This window comes from Thermobia domestica, chromosome 1 (genome assembly GCF_964235325.1).
Source record: "Thermobia domestica chromosome 1, izTheDome1.hap1.1, whole genome shotgun sequence".
NCBI lineage: Eukaryota > Metazoa > Arthropoda > Insecta > Zygentoma > Lepismatidae > Thermobia > Thermobia domestica.
The window spans coordinates 236,309,038-236,335,320 of record NC_137454.1 but is presented as its reverse complement, the minus strand read 5'-3'; the positions used below and the strand labels follow the sequence as shown (position 1 = coordinate 236,335,320).

The window sequence follows — 26,283 nt, the reverse complement described above, 5'->3', positions numbered from 1 at the left end:
TTAATAACTTCTTTAGGTTAGATGGTTTGTTGTTTATTTCGTAGTTTTATCTTTTGTTATAATTATTAGTGTTTTTCATGTTAGACTATATAGGTTGATTGATCAGTATTTACGTTCTTTGTGAGTAACGATGCCCTGTAGCAGGAAAACGTAGTTTCAAATGGAATATGAATAATTTTAGTGCGTTCGGTGCACTTACAACGGGAATCAAACGCGATACCTCGGTACCAAAAACACTAAACGAGGAAAGGTTATATATACCTATCATTCTCCTCTCCAAAATTCATTTCAATTTCTACAAATTGTTAGTATAAATTATACCAATATTGCAGATCCGTAATTACAAACCTTAGTATGGGAAGCATACACTAGGTTATAAATATAGCTCTATTGCAACAGAATAGAACGCTGTTTTAATCTCGTGACTGAGTGAGACTGTTTAAATGGATCTTTATTCAAAAATAAATATAGTAAATTTTATCGGTTAATATGTTTCGAATAAGAGTTTTATCATCAAAAAATGTCATTGTTCTAAGTACAATAGTTTGAATCTCGAAGTTTTCAATAATTGGCGAGTTAAAGACTTGTTTTGAGTAGTTCTGGGCACCCTTTTCTGAAAGGTTTCTTATGTATGTGTTCCTTGTTAATAAATACATCTCTGACGTCATAGAAAAACTACGTATTTCTCCGTATTCGTTTTTTTTTCTGTAACTAGAATTCATTTTAATTTAAATGATAAATACAGCAACGAGGCGGCAATACGATTTTTCTCCCACATTATTGTATCAAACCTGGCATGAGCTGATTCACCGAGACATGTCAGAGTACGCCCTTCGAAATCTCACGTTATAAATAAAGGTTCAGGATTCTTTTATAATAAATTTCTACATTGTTATTGGTAAAGAATCCGTGAAAGGTAAGTGTGCCCTTTACATAACTCGCCCTTCCGAAACCACATCAAAGATAAACGGTTTCATTTATCCTTCTGTATATCACAGTTCTGTACAATAAAGAATACGTGCTGGATACAGTGTGCCCTTTACATAAAGCGCCCTGCGACACATCGCATTATAGATATATTGTTTTAGTTGTTCTTCTGTGTACCAGTTTTGTCTAAGACATTTACATAGTAGCTGTTGTAAAGAATCTGTGGAGGGTATAGTGCGCCCTTTCCATAAGGCGCTCTGCGAAACACCACTTTATAGATAAATGTTTACCATTATTATTATTATTATTATTATTATTATTATTATTATTATTATTATTATTATTATTATTATTATTTACCAATTTTGTATTATAAATACATACAGTTGCTATTGACAGAGAATAAGTAAAGACTACAATAGGTATAAAAATGTATAAAGATACGTTTGTGACGAATCTAGAATGGTTTGGACAATCAAACGTGTAATACATTCCTGAAATACTGCGTTGATACAGTAGATTTTGCTCCTAATTTACAATGTTTACACCATCGTAAATTACAGTCTTAATATGGATCTACATATGCGCACATATTGATTGTTCCTGTGTTTTAGAGCAGTGTGCAGATAATCAGTGGCTATTGTATTTCTAAAGTAGAGTTATATTGATTTGTAGATATATTCAGTTTTGTTTTGTTTGAGAAATCTTTATTACAAGAACTAAAAAATGTTTCTCTAGTAGAGGTTTTAGTATATATAGACCTAAATATATTACTGGTTTTTCTAGGATCATTGTAAGCAGATTTTTATTAGTGTCTCGTATCCGTAGAGGTTAGAAAATATAAACCTTAGTAGTAACCATTAACATTTGACATGAAAATACCTAAAACATGAATTGAACTTAAAGTTGAGCATGGTTTGGCGCTCAAACTCGTGTATATTTCGAACTAAACTCAACTCACCCTCACCTTTTTTAAAGTGAGCTAGGTCGTGGCAAAACGCACGAAAAACGAGCGCGCTCACTTAAGCTAGTTCAAATGAGCGCGCTGATTTACAACCCTGATAATATCAAACATAAATATTCCAACCATTAAACTTTATTAGTTTTGTATAGATATAGACACGATTCAAAAAATAAAAACTGCCCATAATACAAAGCTGAACACTGAAACAATGTTTTTCTATACAAAGTACTAATTTTCCTATTGCTGCTTCGTGATAGAATTGAGCATTTGGGTTTTCACTCACTAAGTGTAATACATTCTTTTACATATTTTGCACTCTTTTACACGGAAATAAGGAAAATATTTTTAACAAAAAACTCTATTGACGTCAGAATATTTGTGTTTTTCTCAACTTCCTTTTATTTATTTATTTATTTACAGCTGTTTCCTGCATTTCCTTTCAAACTACATTACGTAATTGAAATATATTCTTTTTTTAAAAAAAAAAAGACTGATAACACTATGTCATTTTTGTATGTAACAAAGGGGAAGTCCATCGTATGTTCTAAAATTGTTCTACCATTGCCGTCTGGTATGGTATAATTGTATTGTTATATTACACGCACTTTCTTTGTCTTACAAATCCTCGAAGTTCATGGCCGTAGAATAAAAAAAGAATGAAGTCAGAGTGAAGTTACTGGACATTTTGCTGATACCAAGGGTTGGCAACGGAGGCAGAGATGAGGTCCTTCGTTCGATCCCCGGCCAAATAAGGTTGTGGTGGACAACATCGTGTCTGTGATTTTTCTTGCGGTACTCCAATTTCCTACCACATTCTCATTTCATAAGTTCATCATCATCATCATTATCACCATCATTATTCACTTGCTTTAATAATTCATCTCCCTTAGCCTAAAGAACATAATCGTGGGTCGTTAAGCTCACAGTTTACAAAGGGTTGGCAAGGGTCAGTTTTAGGAGTGTCATATCCACTGTACTTATTTTATCATACACATGCTGTTCAAACATGTTGTCAAGAAATATAACTGTTAATATAGTTTGTTCGCAGAGAATTATCTAGTTTTACTGAATGTGTAAAAATTGTCGTAATTATGGACTGATTATAATATCATATTGAAGGATTGGATTACCATCCGTCTAAATTTTACAGATATTGACTTACGTTTAAAACATTATTATTATTATTATTATTATTATTAATAATAATAATAATAATAATAATAATAATAATAATAATAATAATAATAATAATAATAATATTATTACAAGGATTAGTCATAAATCTAGCAATATTTCTATAACCTTAACAGCATGCGCGTGTGTACGCCGTGATCAGCCATAAATACAAAGTCCAACTGTGAAATGAGGTAGTGTCGCAAGTGGACTATTTAACAACGGACGCCGCTACTCCGTCAGTATCTTCAGTCGGTTTTTAGTGGCAGTGACGATGAGTGATTAATAACATCTAATATGTAAACTGTTACTGTATAAGTTCGAACTCGGGCATAACGCTGCGGCAGCAACCCAAACATTTGTCAGGCAAAAGCAGAAGGTACAGTGAACCACAGCACTGCAACCGGTTTGCTCCAAAAATTTCGTGCATTAAATAAAAAAAAATCGATTATCAGATAAGGCCCGGCCGCCCCTAGGTAACAGATTCTGAAATCATGCGACACACCATCGAAGACAATCTACCCACCAGCACACGAAAATCAAATCAATTCGGCATGTTCCAGTCCACTGTAGTACGTCACCTTCACGAACTCGAGAAAACTATCAGGAGTTGCGACTTTGTGTCACATGTGTTGACCCTAGGTTAGTCCCAGAAGAGAATGTATGTGTTCCTAACTGTAGCATAATCAATGGGAGCCTATATTCCGAACAGTTGGAGCGGATGTGTGTTTCACTACACCAACAATATCCTGCATTGATGAACTGAAAGAGCTCCCTACGGCAACAAGATGACAAAGAACCACACTCGGCAAGAAAACAGCAATAAAGAATGGAGAAATGCGATGGCATCGAACTGATGCAAACACCCAGAATAAAATACTGACGTTACCCTTTGGATTACTACCTATTTAGATCCATGATGCACTTGCTGAAGTCACAATGGTTTACCAATCAGCAGGAAGTGGAAACAGAAGTAACTAACTTCTTTGCCTCTAAGGGCAAGACATAGCATCGACATAGAATCGAAGAACTGGCAGAAAGGTGGCTACAGACAGTCCAACATAAGGCGCTCCAACATATGTTAACCTGCTTTCATTGTGCTGTAATAAATACAAGTATGTTGTGTACCAGAATTTTGCAACACTTATGACTTATCTTAGCCATGCCGTGGAAATTCAGCGCCCGGGGCGAGAGTATACGGCAGCGCCCCATACATACATTCCAAGTAATTTTTCCTCTCTTTTTCCTATTTTCTCCCTTACTTCGGCGCCCAGGGCCGTCGCCCCGCCCCTCTTCCCCCACGACACGGTACTGAGCGCAAAATATAGCGAGAAGCATTTTCTTTGTAATCGATTCAATGTCTCAAGAGAACAAACCATCACCATCAGAAATAGTCTACCAAAACCAGAAGTGGTTGAAATTTACGAAGGAACAATGTACATACCCTAGTGCCACGACAAACCAATATCGACTATTAGAATCTAAGATTGAAGAAACTATGAATGTAATGGTGGAACAGAGTTTCAGACATCTAGAAGGACAAAATTTTTAAGTATTTGGCAACGACATCAGCAAATCTTACGGTAACCAGCATTTCATCAGAATGCAATGCAAAAAAAGAAGACTGTGTTGCAACGTTTGAAAATTATCATCAAGACAACACAATACAATATTCCAAGGAAATCTCTATGAAAACACAGGCACACAAGGTGATGATTCGGAAACCGACAATTCATAACGAACTAAAATAAATTTGGATGATCAAGAATGAAAATAAAAAGTTTATATGATCAAGGATATAACTAAACGAATTCTCAAACAAAACAACGAAAAATGAAGGAAAGAAATGAACAAGAAAGAATTCCACTACTGTTTTAGTGGCTTTTCTCAGAGGTTTCCCGTTTCCTTTTAGTTTCCCGTTTTACCACTAGGTATAAGCATTCACTCTGATTGCTCATCCTTCTCGTTTAGCCTAAATGGCATAATTATTGGACGTAAAACTAGAAATTACGTTTTGCTTTTATACCATATCTTACGCATTATAATGAGTTCGCAACGTGAATTCAATTGCTTTTGCTCACCTCTGGTATAAGAGATCCTTGATTCAAGCCACGGCCATGTGAATTTGGAGCGGACACTATCATATTTGTTGAGTTTCTCGGAGTTCTTTTGTTTCCCCCCGCGTGTTGGTGAAGTTTGGTTGTTTTCTCATTTCATCAATTTGATTAAATCCATTTACTTTCATTGATTATCCTGACATAATAATGAAATGTAAAATCGAAATATTTCATGGTTTGATTACATTTGTAGTAATCTCTGTCTTATAATGCTAAAAAGATACGATAAATGATAAGAATGTTTGCTTTAACAAAAGTATGGGAATTCTTGCAAAAATCGTTAGAAAAATCAGTGAAAAACTTTTCGGTTTCTAATTCATTGTACAATATTTTTAATTAGATTTCTGAAAGTTAACTCCTCACACCTGATTAGCTGATTAGAAAATATATCTTTATAATTAAAACGTTGTAGATCATCTACAACTATAAAGAATTATTAATAAAGGGAAAGTACTTTGTATTTTAATACAATGTTATTTTAAAGTAGGTAGCCTTTATTCGGAACCACTCTAAAGAGTTTGAAAATTTTATCAAGTTAAATTCAGTAGTTGACATGTCATCGTATATATTACTTTCACATATATGAACCTATCATAAGTCAACTGAATAACATGCGAGGTGTGTTCAAGAAGAAAGCGAACTTTTGAAATAGCGTGCTGCATCTACTGAGTGCACCGAGCACCAGGTTTAGACAACAAATTGCCATTTGCCTCGTTTCGCTATGACCGCTAGTCGCCGAGCTACAGCTGCTGAAGTAAACATCTACACAAGCTGTAGGTCGGATTAATAATACAGTGACAATGAAAGAGCTAGAAGCTTGAAGAAGAACGTGTGGGGGGGACAGTTTGCTACAAATTTGGTAAACATTTACAGAGACATTTCAATTATTTTTCAATTTATTCAGGGTCTCCTCGTCCAAGAAAGTACGCATGAGTCGATCGAAGATCAAGGTGATGTTATTTGTGTGTGTGTGTTTTTTTTTCTTAATTTGAAAGACATTGTCCAATTGTTGGGGCGAAACTAGTTTAGTTTTAGCACATGCCGAGTTATTAAAAAGAAAATAACAAAAAAATGGGGTTAACTAAAAAAGATGGGTTGGATATGAAACATATTTTTGTTTGTTTAGACAAATGTATTTAAAGATGGTACAGACTGTGATCAGAAAAATGGAAACACCTGAACGAAATTGCAACTTACCGGATTAATATGGTGTCGGGCCACCTTTCGCCTTCAGAACAGCCTTGATGCAACGTGGGATGGAGGCATAGAGGTCGTGAATGGTAGCAAGTGGAATTTTACACCATTCCTCGTGCAGGGCATCGGCCAGTTCTGTGAGAGAGGATGAAGGTGGAAATCGTCGCCGGAGTCGTGTTTCCAAGACGGACCACAGACGTTCAATTATGTCGAGATCTGGAGATTGGACGGGCGAGGAGAGGTGTTGATCTTCATCCCGATGTTCCTCAAACCACGCTGAAACAACGCGTGTGAATGGGTGCATTATCATCCTGGAAGATGGCGTCATTGTCCGGGAACAACATCCGAACCATAGGATGCAAGTGGTCTCTTAAAATTGCGACATAATCGTTGGCAGTGATTCGTCCGCTAAGTATGACCACAGGACCCAATGCAAACCATGATATGCCGGTCCACAGCATCACCGAGCCGCCGCCATGTTTCACAGTTGGGCGGAGACACTGCAGATCATAAGCTTCTTTGGGCGTTCTCCACACATAAACACGGCCCGTGGTTGGGAATAGGGTGAAGGATGACTCATCCGACCATATCACATGTTTCCAGTCCTCAACGGTCCAAGTTGCATGGTCGCGGCACCATTTGCGGCGTGCGAAAGCGTTATGGTCCCTGATGAACGTTTTGGCCCGTGCAACACGACCCCGTAAGTTCATGTCATGTAATTCGCGGCGGACTGTGATTGTCGAAACCGGGTGGGGGAGGTGATGATTGAGTTCCTCCGTCACTTGCTCCACAGTGGCACGACGGTACTGCGTGACAATGCGCTTTAATACCCGGCATGACTTGTCACTCATGATTTTCTTCCGCCCACTGTTCCGCTTCCCCAATGTGGTTTTCCCGTGTGTTGTGTAGGCCGTCATCACCTTCGACACTGTCCCACGCGACACACCTAACACAGTAGTCACTGCTGTCACACTCACTCCACATAACCGCACACCAACAATTTGCCATCTTTGAAAATCTGAGAGGTCTCCCATTTTACACTACCTCCGTCTGCTGCAGCCACTGGACACTGCTGTTCCACTGCGCCTGACGTAGTATGGAGACCGACCTAACACACCACCACCAGCGGTCCGGCGCTGCGGGCGCCACGACACCACTGCTAACCCATACATCTGACGTGTTGCTAACTACAGGTGTTCCCATTTTTCTGATCACCATCTGTACATGGCATATGTTGTAAATGTTAATTCAAGGCCTGTGATTATATAAATGATAGAAAAATAAAAAAAGTTTACACCAATATGAATTTGTATCACGTGATCTGATGGTAAACAAACAGTTGTACGAGGATATTTAAAAGCGCCTGAGAGATATGTGCAGGAAGAGGTCTGAACTGTGGGAAAACTAGACTTCAATAGCGCATCGTGCCATTGCGACTACTCACGCTTCCGTCCTCGTTCGCAGTTATCTGGCAAAACATCAGACTCCCGCTGTGCCTCATCCACCCTATTTTCTGGATCTAGCCCGAGCAGAGTTTTCCTGTTTCCCAAACTTAAAACCAAGTTGAAAGGACGTTGTTCCAAACACTAGAGAAGATTCAGGACAATGTGGCAAGAGACCTCCGTGAATCCCAGAAGGTGCGTTCCAGGAAGCTTTCCAAAAATGGAAGAAACGTTGAAAACGGTGTATCGCCAATAGAGAAGTTTACTTCGAGGGAGATAGTGCATAAAATGTTGTACAATGAGCAATAAAGATGTTATAGCATAAGTTCGCTTTCTTTTTGAACACACCTGGTATATGTATGTAGATTATCCTACATAATTCAATTTTAATATATAAACTAATGATTGCAATTATTGTAACGCAACAAGTGAAGAAATAATAATTGGACATGTTCCACAAGGAGTGACCTCTGTACATGTCTTTACAATGTAAAAGTACGACTGTTATGAACTAAATATTTACTTAAATACTTACAAGCATTCGTCTACACGTACGCCTTGAATATGTATACCATGATTGATGATAAAAAGCCAGTCGTAATGGGAGTTCATGGCCATTTTCGGGTAGATCAAACGCTCCTGTAAGCAAATACAGTTACAAATTCTGTAGTTTCATTGACATAAGAAGAACTTTAAAGCGAATAGTAATTTCTTTAACAATTTTACTGTAACTCCACTTCCAAAATCATTCAAGATTAACTGGCACATTCCGACTGATTAATTGAAAACAACAGTGAATATTGTACAAAGACTAATGTTTGGAATATTTTACTAATATTAATAAAATGTGAACTCCTATAAATTAAAATGTGGAATGAAAGTCAAGTTACATATTAGTTCTACAATCTTCTCACAAGTTTTTAATTTGTCAACTGAGAAATAAAATTACCTATGATTTACATCCAAAGATAGTATAAGAACGTGGTACAGTATCTTCCATCTAATTGTTCTTCTGCTACGTTTAACAGGAAATAACCACAGGATTATAGAACTAGTCAGTAGTATACGAGGATTTCATTGGTGGGTGTTCAAGCCTCTAAATTCATATTGTTTGACATTTTAGTTCTCCTTTGTTCATAACTTGTTGAAATAATTGTTAATACTCGTGTGTACGTCATTGGAGCTACCCATAAAAGTAAAACTAAAAGTAAATTTGCTCCTATACTAAAAATTCGTGTTTATTCATATACATTATTGGTTGACAACACTGTATTTGCTAATTTGCAGAAAATTAAAAACTATTAAATATACCCTCGCTATTGGGTTGAGTTGATTTTGAGTTGATTTAACATCCCTGTCAATAGCGAGGCTATATGAGATGGGACCTACTGACTAACGTGGAATCCGAACTACTTGACTTCCCGCCGAGAATCGAACCCGGGTCTCCCATGCCAAAGGCGCGTGCACTAACTGCTTAACCAGAAAGGAGCTCACCCCTGCTATTAATCTGAATAATTGTAATCCTATGCTCTTTGAGATAAGTAAATGTTATTGTTATTTGTTGTTATTATTATTGTTGTTGTGGCTGTCAATTCTGTGTGTGAATGAGGATTTACAATAAAATTAGTTACAAACTTATTAAACACAATACTAATTTAACAATAAAAATCCATAATTGAATATTACATCATAAAGTTACAGATCATAAAGTACTATTTAAAAAATATGTCATCACTTCAGTTTCTGCATGAACTGAAATTGAAGCAGCATCTGTACGCGCTGCAACATCCGAAAAAGTCTAGTCTACGTATTTTCAAAATGTTAACTCATCAACAATACAATCTTAAAACACACTTTCCCTTTAGATTTGAGCTTACTATTTTTACTTAAGTAGTTCTCTGTAATTCTATGTAACGTTAAATATTTTTGACACCGTTTAAATATACGACAGATACATTTCCATAGCTTTCTTTGATAAATAACAGAAGTACTGGTGATAACTTGACAGATTTTGTATTTCATTTCTTTGATATTCTTGGTTTACTTTAGACTTGACGAAAAGTGAAAGTGTGAAATACTTTTATGTACAATTACAAAATATTTTTGACCATCTCACCTTTAAAACTGCTGTAACTGTATATACACTAACGTTATCTTCAGATATGTATAATAGAATGTGAAGGCAGTCATTCTATGTTGTTGAATATTTATGTACAGGGAGAAAATAGAACAGGTGACTAGTTTTCGAAACCTCGGTAGTTTTCTTAGTGATGGTATGAAGTGCGAACTTGAAATAGAAGCAAGGATAAGAATGGCGAAGGAAGTACATTTAGGAGGAAGATTTTTTTATTTTGTGGAATCTTGAATCGAGTTGAGAAAAAACTCATAAATTGTTTCGTGTGGAGTATTGTATTGTAGAGAGAAAAACATGATAATTACGCAAAAGTCATTCAAACAGACTGAAAACTTTCGAAATATAAGTGTGGAAAAGAATCGAGAGAATTAGTCGGTTGAGCGGAAAAACGAAGAGATAGTATTAGAAATGGTAAGGAGAAAAGAACAACTTTAGACGTAACTGAAAAGAGGAAGATAAACTGGTTGAGACATTATCTGAGAAGGAACTGAATTCATGAGGGACATACTGGAGGGTATGGTGGTAGGAAAGAGAGGGTGAGCGAAACAGGCTACAATTGATGGACTGTATCAAAACAGAAAAATCATACTTGACGACGAAGAGGTTAGTTGAAGAAGGTGGAGCATAGAAAGTTATCCGTTATGACCATTGACTTGCCAATAATGAAATAGTATCTACTGCTGATGATGTATGATAAAGTAATGCGTTGTAGTAGAGTTTTATTATTATTATTATTATTATTCAGATTATGTTGCTATGTGGTTATGTATTCATTTACTAAGAATACTATAAAATACCATTGTACGAGATCCTAAACTGATTTTCCTTTTTGTTTCGTCATTCTCTATAAAAACCAATTGCCCAATATTAGGCACGAACCAAATGAAAAAAAATTCATGATAACCTACCTATCGTATCCAGGCTCCTGGGAATTACTTTCTATATCATTCTTAACAAATAATATTAAGTAGATAAGAGTTTAATGTTGCATAGATAGTTATTTTTTAGCACTTTTCCATGCAGACAATGTAGAACGAAGAAGTTTCCCAACAGTGGTATGTATCGTTCAGTGTTAATGGGGTATTTTATCAGGTATAGAGACATGACATATTCTAAAATTTTCAACCATTTCTTCTGGATTTTTGTGTGTCCAAAAATCTTAATAATATCAAATAACAAACCTTCCTATTTAAAACGCTAATTCATCATTCCAAGAAAATACACTTGAATTTATATTTTCTTTCCTTTCATCATTTTGTGATTAACGTTCAAGATCTTTTTTTTTTCCTAAATTTTGTAGCAATAACTAGTTGCTTAACGCTATATTACTGATGTTTCAAAATGAGATTTCAAGCAACTAAACGCAATTTTATTTTTATTTATTTATTTTTATTTATTTTTATTTATTTTATTTTATTTTATTTTTATTTATTTATTTATTTTTGAGAAAATGTTTGAATAGAATTCAGCTCCTCTCTTCATCATAGAGGCTGTAGGCCTGTAAAATGATGCATAATAGAACTACATTTTGAGATTACATATAAATCAATGTACTTTAACCACGAATTGAAACCACATCTTTCAACCGAAGATAAGAATGCAAATTATTTAATAACAAGGGAGCTTTTCTGGGGTAAATTTTGACTTTAGAGTAAAACAATCTTTTTTTTTTTAAAAAAAACTTTACCTTCTTCGTCAGTGTTAGTTAGGTTTATGTATGCTAATCACATAAAATACTAACCTAGCAGAATTATTAGATTTTAGACGCGTTAATCCATATTAAATCAACCAACGTGTAATAGTACTGTTCAACACACTATGTAGCTCCTGTCTTTCGAAATAAGTAGTATTGCGCAACGGAAAACTTCTATTTGACAGGGATCGTAAGAACACGCATCTGTAGATTATTTCATTCCGGATTCGTTGATATCGAGTGTGACACGTCGGATTGGGACTTAAAGACGACATACTGGAGCCATCATCCAGAGCGCAGCATGATACGTTATTAACAAATTATTAACAATAATCTTAATAGAAAAATTACCAGAATTTAGAATATGGTTGATATTATATTATTAACAAACTAATAGTAATACAAGTAGCAGATACAAAAGGAAAAGAACATGAAAATAATCAAAGACTTCTGATAGTTTTCTTGGTTATCAACGTCTTCGATAGATATCTTCTATGACGAATCTCAGTTTTGTATAAAATTCCATAACATGATACGGTACATAACATCAGCAGCAGTAGTCGAAGTAGGATGGTAGATATTATTAGTAAGAGAAGCGCGATGATAAGTTTATCATTGCTGATCCAAGTGGGCTGTTAAAGTCGATAGCGAACAAAATTACGATGGTAGAACAATAATACACATCGTTGGTAAATCAGTTCCTATTCTCCCTAAGTTGATAAACATGATTTTCACGAAACACAAAATACAGTAAATATCTACTACTCATACATGATGCGATATGCCTCTGCGGTCATATCCAAGTAATTAATTCGTATTTCATATTTACTATGTACTATTTAACTTCCCCTGTAATACATTTTTTAAAATTCGAAGAAGACATATTTGTGTTCTATTTAGATAGCCTTAAGGAAAACTGCAGAATAACTATGAAATTCCTCGATAGATATATATATTCGCTTCGATACCCATGAATCACCGCAGCACATCCAATATTTCTTGACCTGATATACATCGCAAAATCCCAGGTAAAAGAAAGATGTATTTAATGATAATCAGAAAACTTACCATCATTTCAAAATACATACTGCAATAATTATCGAAATACGGAAATTTTGTCAACTATTATTGCATATTTAGTACTGATAATTTTGACAGACTTGTTCATATGAAGATTAAATCATATCTGAAGGCTTCGGTGGTGTTGAGGGAATAGGACCCTCAAGCCTAAAACAAATTAAGCTATCATTTTGTTTGTCATATCTTTCTATTACAAAAAATACTTAATTCTTACTCAGGCAATGTTATCTGGTTCACTTCACACTGAAGATAGAATTTCTCCAATAATAGAATTCTCCTTTGTCTGCACAAATTTTATAAATTATGTTGAAGTTTGATAATTCCAAACTACAATACGTATTTAATTTATAACAGAATAATATTTTCTTTTTTTTTCACTTCCGAGAATAAGTTTCTTCAAGAGTGTTCATGGTCTATTTACAATGATGTTTTCAAATTAACTTAAGTACAGATATATAATCTGGGTACTACTGATAAAATTAATTAAACAATATAAATTTCTCAACTGTTTTACAACAAACTTTCATAACATTAAAATGAACTGCGGATTGCACATCAAGCCATAGAATTAACTGTTGTATCGCACGTAGTGGAGCACTACAAACGATCGTAGCTGTCATTTATTTTGCACACAAAGCTGTATTATATCTTTGTAAGAACACGAAACAAGAATTCATTCATTTTATTCAATACTACCGATCTTTTCGTATAGGCACGCAATCCTATTTTAATAAGATTTGCGGTAAATGTTGTAACTCCGTTATTTAAGAAGATAATGATTTCAAACAAAAAATAATTCATTATACGTCCAGTTATACATTTAACTGAACTACCCTACCAATACCTGAATAAAATCGTTGAAAATTACAATTGCCAAACACAGATTGTCATTATTGAAATTAAAATTTTTAAAGGAAAATTTAGACTCGCCGTTAATTTTTCGTTTAAATATAGACATCGTGGTATACTACTTCCGAAATAAAAAGTTTGATATCTGAGACTCTCATGCGTTTTCTTTGGTATGGTTCCTCAGGCACTGTGATTTTTATTTATACAGTTCACACTTTAAGCAAGAACACTGTTAATACTTCTCTTTTTCATCTTTTTAAAAAGTTATTGATGAAAAATGTTGCCTGATTTCTGTGCATAGTTCTTGTGCTAACATTGAAGTTTTGATTTGTAGCAATTATGAACTCTTTCAGTGGTAATTTTTGTAGCACATTACTAATTGACACCCTCACTTTGTCACCTTTAGAGAAAAGTTTTGGGCCTATGTGAACGAAAACAGAGAATAAAATGATTGGCGTTTTCGTCCTTGTTCTGATTTTGATTTCCTTCTGATTGCTGTAGCGCTGAAATCAGTAAACTCTATTTAATATAACTGAATAATCAGTGTACATAACATCTGATTTTTATTTGAGTTAAAGGTATAAACGTATAAAATGTTCTTGTCTTTGGAATTTGCTTGTAAGAATCACATATCTTCTGTAATGTCATACTGTTTGATTGTACTTCCTCTGATAGTACCTAAATAAAAATAGATAGTTGCAGTCAACGGAAGATGTCTAAGCCTGAATACAAAGGCAGCTGCCTGGGAATCATTTAAGTTTGCTGTCTTTTAAAGAAAATGTTGTTTCTTTGTTCATTTGTACGTATTTCACTTAAACAGTAAATTAAATAGAACATCGTATTAATAAGTGTTCTTGCCTAGTGTATGAATTGCATAAATTTAATAACTACGTAAGGCAAACCAACGTTAATTTCTTTTTAATAATTATTTTCTTCAAAAATTAACAATAAGTTTGTGCCAATAAGATGTTATTACAATAAAACAAATGCACGTCCATATGTGTTAACATAACTAAAAAATAGTAGTCTCAGTTATAAAATTTTAATCGCTTGTTGCTATGCAAATAACACCTGTTTTGCGAAAATTTCAGATTTTTCAAGTGTGTTCCTTTTGAAATATTTCAGGTTGAAGATAGTCGAAAAATCGCAGTGTTTGAAGACATGTATCAAACGTTTTAGGAAGTAGTTTACCATGATATCTATATTTAAAAGAAATATTAACGGTGACCTTTAATCTTTAAAACTTTTAATCTCCAAAATGATAATTAGTGTTTAGCAAACTTTAACTTTCAACAACTGTTAACTTTCAGGTATTTGTAGTGTTGTAGACTTAAATATGCACTAAACATAAAACATTATACATTTAATTTTCTTTGAAATGCTTTCAAAATCAAGATATTGATTTTGTTTGAAATCAATATCTTAAAAGATAAAGGAGCTCCAACGTTTCCCCCAAACTTCATTAAGTGTACAATTGACTTACGCATCAATACAAAATGACCGCTTTGAATGAAAAGCTGAACATCTAAAAAAATGAAATAATGTTTGTTTATAACTCTTTAACTCTCTAGTATAATACATCTTTGTGTATAAAAATTAAAAATAATTGTCAGAGAGCATCGTTGGTCAATTTCATATAGATTTTCCCGACAACAAACCATTTCCTCCTATTTCACTTAATTATTGCTTTTGGGACTCTTGAAAGACAAATGTATTTTCAAGCTAACTTATTTTTTACATGACTACGTTTTCAACGTAAGGAAATGGTACATACTGTGCGTGATTCCATTGACTATTGCATAATTCATCAGAATAAAGAGAATATATTAACAGAAATTATTATAGTGATTACCAAGCTTGGCAATTTCTTTATGCTTTGCTATCATTGATTTCTTTAGAGTCAGATTAATTAGCAAAATTTTTTCCATCAATAAAATGACATAGTTTAAGATCCAACATAACATTATATCATAACAAAAGAAATTTGTTTTAAATACTGTAGCTTTCAACTAAAATCTGTTTCAAGTAACGTAACATAATGAAACTTCTGAACATTAATTGAAAACTTATTACATTTTCTGTGAGTAACATATTCCTATTGTTTGTACTTACCTCAGAAGGACATAATTCAGTACCGTCAAGATCGAGTATCCTCGAATCTATACTGAGCTGAAATAGATTATATTATGAATTAAAATAGTTGTACTGGAATATTTTAAAGAATTAACTGCTACTGCATTCTAAAAAGTTAATATTATCAAGAATACACAAGAAAGGTATTTATGATTAATAATATATGAGTCGACTTAGAAGAAGGTATGTACACTTTCGAACAAAGCAGACTTGGTCAACTCTTTGAGACTACATAACGTCAGTCCAAAAGGTAAAAGTACTCTGAAAAAGGTGTAAATTGTAGACTTGATTAATATTCAAATTATAAAGTTATCTATTTTACCTAAGTATCTATGGTAGTAAGGCTTTCGAAAAATATGTAGGTGGAGACTTTTAAAACATACCTGTTTTTATTAACTACAAAAGCCTTTTAAAAACAAAGTATTCGTAGGATAATAATCTATTTCCAACTTTTGGTTTAAGTATTGTTTGATGACTCAAGAGTTTGTTCCTATTTATAAGTGGGTGGCTCTAATTGATTTACGTGCTATGTAAAAGATTTGCTTACGTAACATAGTATGAAAAGATAAATTAGAACAGATCCATTTAAAATCAATTCATTCTGAATTTTCTCAAAATACAACAAACAGAATGTGTTATTTAACGAGTTCGACGCTTTTAAGGGGAAAAAATCTTTAGATGGATAGATAACGACGCTGAATCGGATTGAGAGTATACAGACGCGCTTAAGGATCGTTTTGTTTTCGTGGTCTCGCAGAGCGTTCATAGACGATTTCTGCGTCTCCAAGAAGTGCGGTTAAACACATATTTTGGGTCTAAGATTAGCATATTTGTGTCATTTAGTAGTTTTTTTTTTTTACCTCTTTGTTCAAAGCGTCTGAGACTCGCCACATTAAAGGGTTTAATAAGCATTATGTTTATAAATTCAATTCATTTTAGCGTCTTCGGAACATTATTTATAGCTAAATGACTTGAATCGTTTTTGTCAATTATTGCCTTTTTAAAGAAGTATTTTCTGAAATTATATATAACTTTAAAGATCAAGTAGTATAAATTGTTTATCCTTAATGTTAGAAATATAAAAAACAAGGAAAAGAAAAGAAAGACAAAAAGAAGAAACAAATGGGAGCAGTTATCGATTCGATTTTCTGTATCATTGCAAGATTTAACGATCTTTAGATATCATATAATTTAACATCTAGACTGCCATGTGTATGGAATTTCATATACACGGCTCTCCCGTGCAGCACCGCGTGTATGATTTTCCATACCCAGACAAAATATTGCACATCTGTCGCGTTTGTTTTATAGTTGTTTATACAATTACATACACATAGCAAAACTATACACAGAGGAAATCATATATTTTTACGTATAAAACAAAGGCAAAACAAAGTATTCCTGGCAAAGTGTTGCCAATGGTGCACAGGTGATAGCTGTCAACAAATATTGTGGCAGTCAGGGTTTTAAAAGAGGTTTTGTAAATTTAAAGTATATTTGTTGAAGTAGATTCGTTTTATTTCTTTTTTGTCTCTCTTTAAAAAAAAAGAATTATTTCGAGCCAGATTTACAAAGTTCACTAAGATAGTGAAACCCATAGGAATCTAAAGTAGTATTTTCCCAAAATATGATATTAGGAGACCTTTAATTAACTATGATTTTTACTCTAGGACTACTGACATAACACATTACTAACAAATATTAGCAAATCTTCAAACATTACATTTACGTAAGAGAATACAATTCTAATTCAAAATATATTTCATTTGCATTTAAATATAATTTTATTTAAAATATGAAACTTACCTCATCCTCTCCCAAAAGTTCACGAAGACAGTTTTCTTCTAGCTTCAATACGTTATCTACATAGTAACTGTCACAAGATATAATACAAAAGTATCAGTAATTTACAAAATAATAATAATAATAATAATAATAATAATAATAATAATAATAATAATAATAATAATAATAATAATAATAATAAATCATAATATAATGACTATACACCATATTTTAAAAAAACTAAATCCTCTATTTCGATTATGTAATTTTTTAAGAAATTCAATTTGGTTAAATTTTAATGTTATTTATCTATTACCTCCAGCATATTTGTTCCATCAATTTAAGCTTTCGCGTAACTTTTGACTACACTGAACTGACAAACAGGTAAGTAACTATATACAAATTTTATCGCGGTGCTTTTCCGTTTGCTTTCCGTATACCTCATTCTAATGATTAATTGGAGACAATTTAAAATACAGAAATTATATTCAAAACAAGAAACTTAAAATGTACAAAGACTGTTCAATAAGTTTTGCACAGATGATTATAATATTTTATTAGTTGCAACATGATGATGAAATTTTAGGTGAATATACTTTAATTCTTTGTCTACAAGACAATGCCACTCAATGTAGTCTCTATCTGCTCTGACGCATCTCGTCCAACGTTCTTTCCATGCTTTGAATATAACTTGGTAAAACTCAGGTGGTTGACTTTTATACCACTTTCATACGAAAAATGAGAGCCGTGTCACTGTTGAAAGTTTTTCCTCTTAGGTGGACCTTCAGATGACCAAACAAGAAAAAATCCGAAAGAGCCAAGTCCGGACTATAGGGAGGCTAAGCGAAGATTTCCCATCCAATTTTCATGGTTTTCTGTTGTGTCATCACGGCTGTGAGGCTTGGCATTGTCATGATGCAGCTAGATGATCTTACTTTTCAACTCCGATCTCTTAGTCTGGAGAGCACGTTGTATCTTATCCAGTGGCAAACAATAACGCTCCTTGTTAATTGTGGAGCCATGCTCATAGAAGTCTATTAAAATGACACCGTATACTGATCCCAGAAAAAGGAGGCCATAATTTTCTAGTCTGACCTGGAAAGTCTAGTTTTTTAATCCGCTGCAACCAACATTGGATACTGGCCTGGTACAATGTGAAATCTCCATAAACCGGAAGCATCTTCTTATCAACTGCTGTGGCTGATTCATCACCGGTTTTGAACAGGAATCCCATTGCCGACCATTGTCAGGCCCTGATATCTACTTCAGCGTCCATTATGGTTTAATGCATGAACAAAAGGAAACAACAATTACTACCATTTTGAAGCCAAACAATTATTGTCATTTTGAAGCCAAAGAGCCAAAGTATGCTCACCTAAAACTGCATCATGTTATTGCAACTAATTATGATATGTACGTCAATCTGTGCAAAACGTATTGAACATCATTTGTGTATATTCATTTTTTTAAAAAAAAAGTAGTTTAATCATTTTACTATTCAGGCGTTAACGTATACCATCAATTATTTTTATTATCATGCATTGATCTCATAATTACTTCCTGAGTTCTTAAAAATATTTATTTTCTTTATTTTTAACTGTACTTTCTCATCCTTAATTTTATTTTTTCCTGAGAAATTAAAGACTATATATATATAGCACGAATACAACCAAACTCATTCGATCGGCACCAAACTTGGCACTTTCACCTAGTATAAGAACATATAAATAATGTTATGCAAACTTTCGGTTGCTGAGTCATAAGCGGTCAAATTTCACTTCATATTTTCGGAAATGAAAATAAAACAGGAATAGAAACATACACCAAACTTGTCCGATCGAGACTAAACTTTGCATGGTGGTAGATCATAACAAGCGTGTGAAATATTCTACGTGAAATATTAGACAAGCTTCTGGTTCTTAAGTTATGCACAAAGTTCTAAATCAATTCGTTAGACATAATATAAACATAATAAATACTGTGTAGATAGCAATTAAAGGTAGTCTTGGACAGAAAAAAATAGAATGAAGTTCAAATATTTACTACTATAAATATTTCACTTGTTGCTTTGATTATTGTATATTTTGTATTAAAGTTTAATGTGGTATATTATAAAATTACTTAATTATTCAATTATAGGAAGAAACATAACAAAATATAGCTGCCGATGAGGTGGCGTAACCGTCTGTGGAAGACTGAAGAAAAGAATAATAATTTACGTTTGAATATGATCACCCACATTACTTGCTCATCAGTACATGTAACCAATTGATATATATATTCTGCATCTTGATTAACTAAGGAAATCTTAGCAATATATTAAGAAATAATAATAATGTCTTATTATTATTATTATTATTATTATTATTATTATTATTATTATTATTATTATTATTATTATTATTATTAGGTCTATTATTATTATTATAAGATTTGCATTTATTTAAAAATCAGAGGTAAGCACATTCTTCCGGCAAATTAAATCATGTTGTGTATATCAATATTATTCAATGCATCTTAATATTTTAATTTCATTGTCATCATTTCATTTGTCTGAGAATGTCCCTGAAATAGAGTGATTTTTCTCGTAATAATCTTAATATTTTGCCGGGTCAAAATATGTTCGCATTAATAAGTGTTCGTTAATGAAGGTTTCACTGTAGGCTATATGCTATCTTTTAATATACATACAGCAACATTTAATACATTAATATACATACAGCAACATTTAAGACCTCGTTACACTGTAGACTGAAAGGAAGAACACTCAATAGTAACCAAATGAGTGTATTTAGTTCTAAAGAAGCTAAGTGCCAATTTTTGGTAAATGCATTTTCGTTCGGAGTCTATGTGCCAACAGGAATCCGTATCTAAAGAATCTTAAGTGCCAATTTGTTTCCTTGTAGTTCATAGCAACGCTCAAAGATGGCGTCCGCTGTATAATCGTCAGCGAATAAAAGTAAGTAGCTTTTACTTGATTTTGTAATATTTGAAATTTTTAGATTTGACATTTCCTTTTGAACTAAGTACATTCAAATAGTATATTTGATTTTAAAAAATAGCAGAAACATCTAATACTTAGTTGCATGTATATTTCTTCCTACCTAGAAATGTCTTCTATGACGTACAAAGGAGAAGTTCCTATGTTTAGAGTAATTTCAGCAGTAAATTCAGACATTTACAAAATCACGGCAATTTTCATGATTTTTTATTTAAAAATAAAGGTAAGCAGATAAACCACTCCAGTTCATTAAATTATATCATTTGGAAGGAGAAAAACAATAATTCATCTGCTAAATAACTGAATCCATCCCCCCGCACACACACACACAGATAATAGAACTTAATGATGATAAGCAGTGCAATAATTTGCATTTTTTTCTGCTGCTATAAACTATAACTACTTCGTATACGAGTATCTTTTGTTTAGTTTCTTTACATTTTAATTATATTTTTTAGGGAAGTTGAATTTAGGAGGCGATCCCGCATAGATATTGTTACATCACTGTTTAAAGAATTATCTAAAGGCGTTTCTCACTGAATGGTATTGCTCAGGTCGGTCATATTGGCCCAGTATGACAGCATAGATATAAAAACTATATTTCGCATTGGCTTTCAACCTCCAAGTAAAATACCCCAGGCACCAGAAAAGTCCCCAAAATGACATCAATCCCCACATAAAATTTGGACGAATATTTGTTGTTTATGGATTTCCTATTGAGGTCCATCACACTTCTCCATTCCTAATTTAGCTTCTTCATTTTATCCCAGTATTATGCTGATGTCTTCTCAGTCTTCACAACCTATCCGAAATAAAGGTAAATATTTTCTAGTTTCAGACGCAATTATACAGTGTATGTTGAATATATTTCCTTTTCCCTAACATCTACTAAAGCTTTCACTTCACTATCATATTATTGTGTATAAACTCTGCTGTGAGCTTCATCCGTATAATAAATGAAACCCAAAAGTCAAAACGAATTGCCACAGGAGCAACAACTTGATTATCTAACATCCAACCCAAACAAAATTCAATGTGGCATTGTTGCTATACTTAAGGTGTACGGATTAGTACACATACATATCTAGGCCAGACACAGGTTAACCTTACAAGTATCGGAATGTTAATTTCACACTGAATAAAGTGTGCTGACTTGGGTCAACCTGGGTTGGGGTCCCAGTGCGTAGAGTTTTGTACTGAATGCCATGGTGGATGCTTTAAAGAAATATTCCTGCAAATTTTGTTAACAATAAACTTATGCAATTTCATTATGCTTGATTGTGAATGCTTAAGTCATATTAATTCATTGCGAGTTACTCCTTTGCTTCGTACAAGTAGAAGATAAATTAAGGAAACCTTTATTTATCTCATCAATTCTAAGGTGCATTTTCCCACTGTTTCATCCCACTCTCGGTCTCATTCTAGCAAAACCAGTAATTGTCTAAATAGAATTTCCGTCAAGGAAGCATCAACATTAATTACTACGTTCCACTAATTTGGCCAGGGATTCGATTACAAATTACACTTATGAACAATTGAATAAGAGACAGCTGCCGTTCTCGGTAAATGGCGTTGTGGTCGTGCCAGTAAATGTAACAGGAGGGCGTAGCATTTAATAGCGAGGACATCAGACCTCGTTCGGGCTGTATGAGCAATAGTGGGCTACAGGATGGGTAAAACATAAGACCAGAGCGTGTTTCATCGCAGCCATATTGTCGGGGTTAGACGTATGTGCACTTCATCTTTGAAGTCGTGCAGGCATTGAACTTTCTAAAGGATAACGTATCAACAATGTACCGTGAGTGCGTAGGTTCGGATGAAACAAATCACCTAGACCAAGATCAAGTGTTGTATTATACGACACGTTGATGATGAGGGTTATTTTTTAGGCTAGCTCGGATGGTAAAAACTGATAGACGGGCTACAGTCCATCAGATCACTCATCAATTCAATGCTGGACAATAAAGACGTGTGAACAGACATACTATCCAGAATCAACTCCTCGCCAATCGTCCTACGAGGGTACCTCTGCTCAACACCCAACATGAAGCACAACGACTGACATGGACAAAGGCACACCGCCGTTGGACGCTCCAAGCATGGAAAAGGTCGCCTGGAAAGATAGGTCAAGGTACCAGTTGGTGCACGCTGGGCATGATACAGTATGAGCGCGAAGGAAACCAAATAAGGCAATGGATCCCTCTTGCCAGCAGTGTCGAGTTCAGGCCGGTGGTGATGGAATCCTCGTATGGGGACTATTCACGTGACAAGATATGGGGTCTCTGGTACATCTAAGAAGGTTTCTCACCAGTGAACGTTACAGGAATCTGCTGGGAGATCATGTTTACCCCTTTGTTTATCAACCAATACCCTGCAGGCTATCCATATGTACAGCAATATAATGCTGAAGTCCATCGTTCCCAAATTGTGGCTGACTGGTTCGACGAATCCTCCACGGATGTGAAAATGCTTGTTAATATCCGAGAAACACCAACCGCAATCCCATTGAAGACATCTGAAATGCTGTCGAGAGGGATATGTATGCGGCGAATTCTGCTCCTGTGAATATTCGTGGATAAAGCAATAATGGAGTAGTGTAGCTATCCAAAACTTCTGGTGCCTTGTGGAGACTATACCGCATCACATAGCCACCGATATCAAGGCAAAAGGGGATACTTCACGTTACCAGCCAGATGTCTGTAATTCAATTGCTCATGAGTGTAATTAATCATATGATTACATACATTGCACATCGGTACTTGATAATTATGAATGGTTATAATATTTTCTAGATGTTTATCATTAATATCATATGTCAGATAAAGTTTACAAACGTTTTTTGAATTACAGATAGTATAATTACAGTCTAGATTACCTTTACGCATTACCTATTTCTTACTTGTTGCTTGGCACTGCCGAATTTCTGAAGTTGCAATTAGTCATAGTTTATATGTTTCGCTACTACAACATTGAATCATAAATTTGCTCAAATTATATTTTTAACATTAGAAGCTTCATGCAAACTTTAAAATCCCATTCTTATGCCGCCGAGTAAAGAGAAAATTTTGATAATATTCTCAAATCCATAAATAATTGCAATTAACCAATCAAAGTAAAGTGTTAATGAATTCATCAGAGAAAAATGGTAGTAAGTGTTGACAAAATTAATATTGCTATGCAACATACCTGAAGTCACAGACTAGAATACATACAGACGAGCAACTTTCTATATGTGCTATTGAAATCAGTTTGGATAGTCTGCACAGCGAAAGAACCAATCAACGCTCTCGGTGGGCCGCGTCAGTGTCGTCGTATGTGGATGGCGCTGCTATCGGTCTTGGAACGTGACGTCATGGGTTGTCATAGTAACCGGCGGATTGTTTTCGTCTGCTTCGCATCTCAGTCTTAGATGTAGTACAGCAAGATCATACAAGCTAATGTTCACTTTTTCTTGTACTGTCTCTGGACTGGGCGTTTCTTTCTAGCTTTTTTTATATTGTTAAAATTTTCTTTCTTTTAAAAGAGTTCACTTTGAAAGCAGTGTTAACACCACAGAACACCACTGATAGATTTGCATGCTAAATAGAGGAAATAACTGTTTTCATCCTGTATCACGTATATTTAATGTGATATAAATCGATTATTCCATCCAGTTATCAGATATAGCAGTGAAATTAAATTGTTTATCCTTAAAATAATCTAAATACTACTATCCAATATTACGATTTTATAACAAAGTGGGAAAAAAATAAGAAGAAAAATAATCTACTCTGTGGTTACTTTCGAAATTTCTACGTAGGTGACTTCAGATCGACTAGTTAGTTCCGTCGTCATGTGTTAGAGGCGCTACTGTCGCCAAGTTTCCAGTTTTTCACTGAGTTTGCGGTCTGTACATTCTAGTTTGTGCCTGAAATTATCATCAATTATCCCATTCATTGCTGTTGAAATGTTGAAACTAAGGTATCGAAAACTTAAGTTTAACTGTACTTAACATGTTGCGTTATTTATTTGAAATGAAACAGAGATAGGTTTCCATAAAATAATATTTTGTTACACCATAACTTGATAATGAAACAAACCTTGGCCGATAAATACATAATTATAATATCTTACCTTGGGTAATAATCTGTGGTTGTGCAATACGTTTTACCGTTTGCACAAATAGGCCCAGTGACACCAACAGTGGGTAAGAATGGCCAACCAGGAAACACATTGAGACTTGTACGATGAGTAGGCACTCGACTAAATCCACTACTGATTCTTGGCACTTGTCGACGTGAAGTTTGAACATTGCCCACAGTGGAGTTATTTTCATCCAACCGATCGTCCACATTTGTATTGGTAAAATTATCCGGTAGAGGCGATGAAGGCGGGAAGGAACCACTAGCGGAATCACCGAAAGAAACTCTAGAGTTAATTGGACCTACTCTCGCCAATGCTCGCATGTTAATTTTCTTACTTTGCCTTCTTGTTGTGTAAATGGGCTCATATCCGTCATCATCTGATTCTGCAGATGCTGGTGATGAAGATCGGAACGATGACTGGCGTTTAGTTCGTCGGCTTCCTTGGGACACAAGTCTTAAACTCGAAGCTTGAACTGGTGGTAAAAATCGTACTCTGCTTTGGGGAGTCACGTCCAAAGGTGGTAAAGGACCATCATCAAACTCTCTACTTGATCTTTTGAAGTCTAACTCAGAACTGGATTGAAATGGGTGTAAACGTGAAGATGTCTTTAATTCTCTTGGTATAGGAGGTTCAATACTTTCAACATCATCATCTTCAGTTTCCTCCACGTACCTCCCATGAAACGTCTCTCGAGGAAACCGAAGTGATTGTTCAACTATTATCTGTTGTTCATCAATAAAAGTCGTGTTTGTTTCTTCTGAACTTCGTGGCAATGCTGATAGATGGCTAATTATTTCCAAAATACATATCTGTGAAAGAGACCAGAATAGATATTATAACATAACTAAAAATTTACAGAAATTTAATACAAAAATGTATAATTTCCTCGCGAGGAACGTAATTAAAGTTATACTATTTTTTCGTAATTATTGCTGAATACAGAAACAGGCGCTTGCGTATAAAATAGAGATACACATCAATGATTTAACTTTATTTTCTACAGTTGATTGATTATTGAAAAGTAGGGTGTAATTCCGTTATTTTATATACCTTGATATATTCGAGGAAATAGTTAAGATGTTGGTTGTCAGTGTTGCCACACTTGGTACAATCGTACCAAATTCAGCCCTTTTTGTCATTCATCGGCCCGTTGGTACCACGCTGGCATTTTCAGCCCTTTTCGTGAAAAAGTTGGTACAATTCTACTCAATTCAGCACCATTTAACATATACTTGTCACATTTTCAAAAGTGTCAGTAAGACTTTTCCCACATCTCACGTAACTCATACCATTGTGACTTAAAATTATTAATAATGTGTTGTGATGTCTTTCAGAGAAGGTTCTAGGATCCTGGACCGGTTTTACATTTTTTACAAATGTCAGTTTACTTACCTTATATTCTCCTTACAGTCTATTATCGTCTTTCGGTCTTGAAATAAGCGAGAATAAGGTGGATAATTATATTTTATTATTTTATATTAACGTTTACACATGAACTCGGAGATGATTGATTTGTTCCTCGTTTTATATATTTTTTTCATATATGGCCAGAATGAAGTTTTGGTTTATTTCACTTTGATTGTCTTACAATACATACTGAAGATGATAATCGTTTTCCCAGTGGTGGATGTAGCCTGGGGCCGGGGGTCTATCCCCCCACTTTTTA

The 26,283-nt window shown here is 34.3% G+C and overlaps 1 protein-coding gene across 1 annotated transcript in view; it reads right to left on the bottom strand.

Moving 5' to 3' along the window:
• The window catches only part of LOC145694716 (uncharacterized), a 69,214-nt gene that overhangs the window by 1,563 nt on the left and 41,368 nt on the right, over positions 1-26,283 (bottom strand). Inside the window, exons 2-5 of the mRNA XM_081771250.1 lie at positions 24,606-25,426; positions 17,513-17,579; positions 15,686-15,742; positions 8,353-8,456 (exon numbers count right to left, since the gene is read on the bottom strand). Coding sequence (XP_081627376.1) covers positions 8,353-8,456; positions 15,686-15,742; positions 17,513-17,579; positions 24,606-25,426 — 1,049 coding nt within the window. The remainder of the gene's footprint in view (positions 1-8,352; positions 8,457-15,685; positions 15,743-17,512; positions 17,580-24,605; positions 25,427-26,283) is intronic.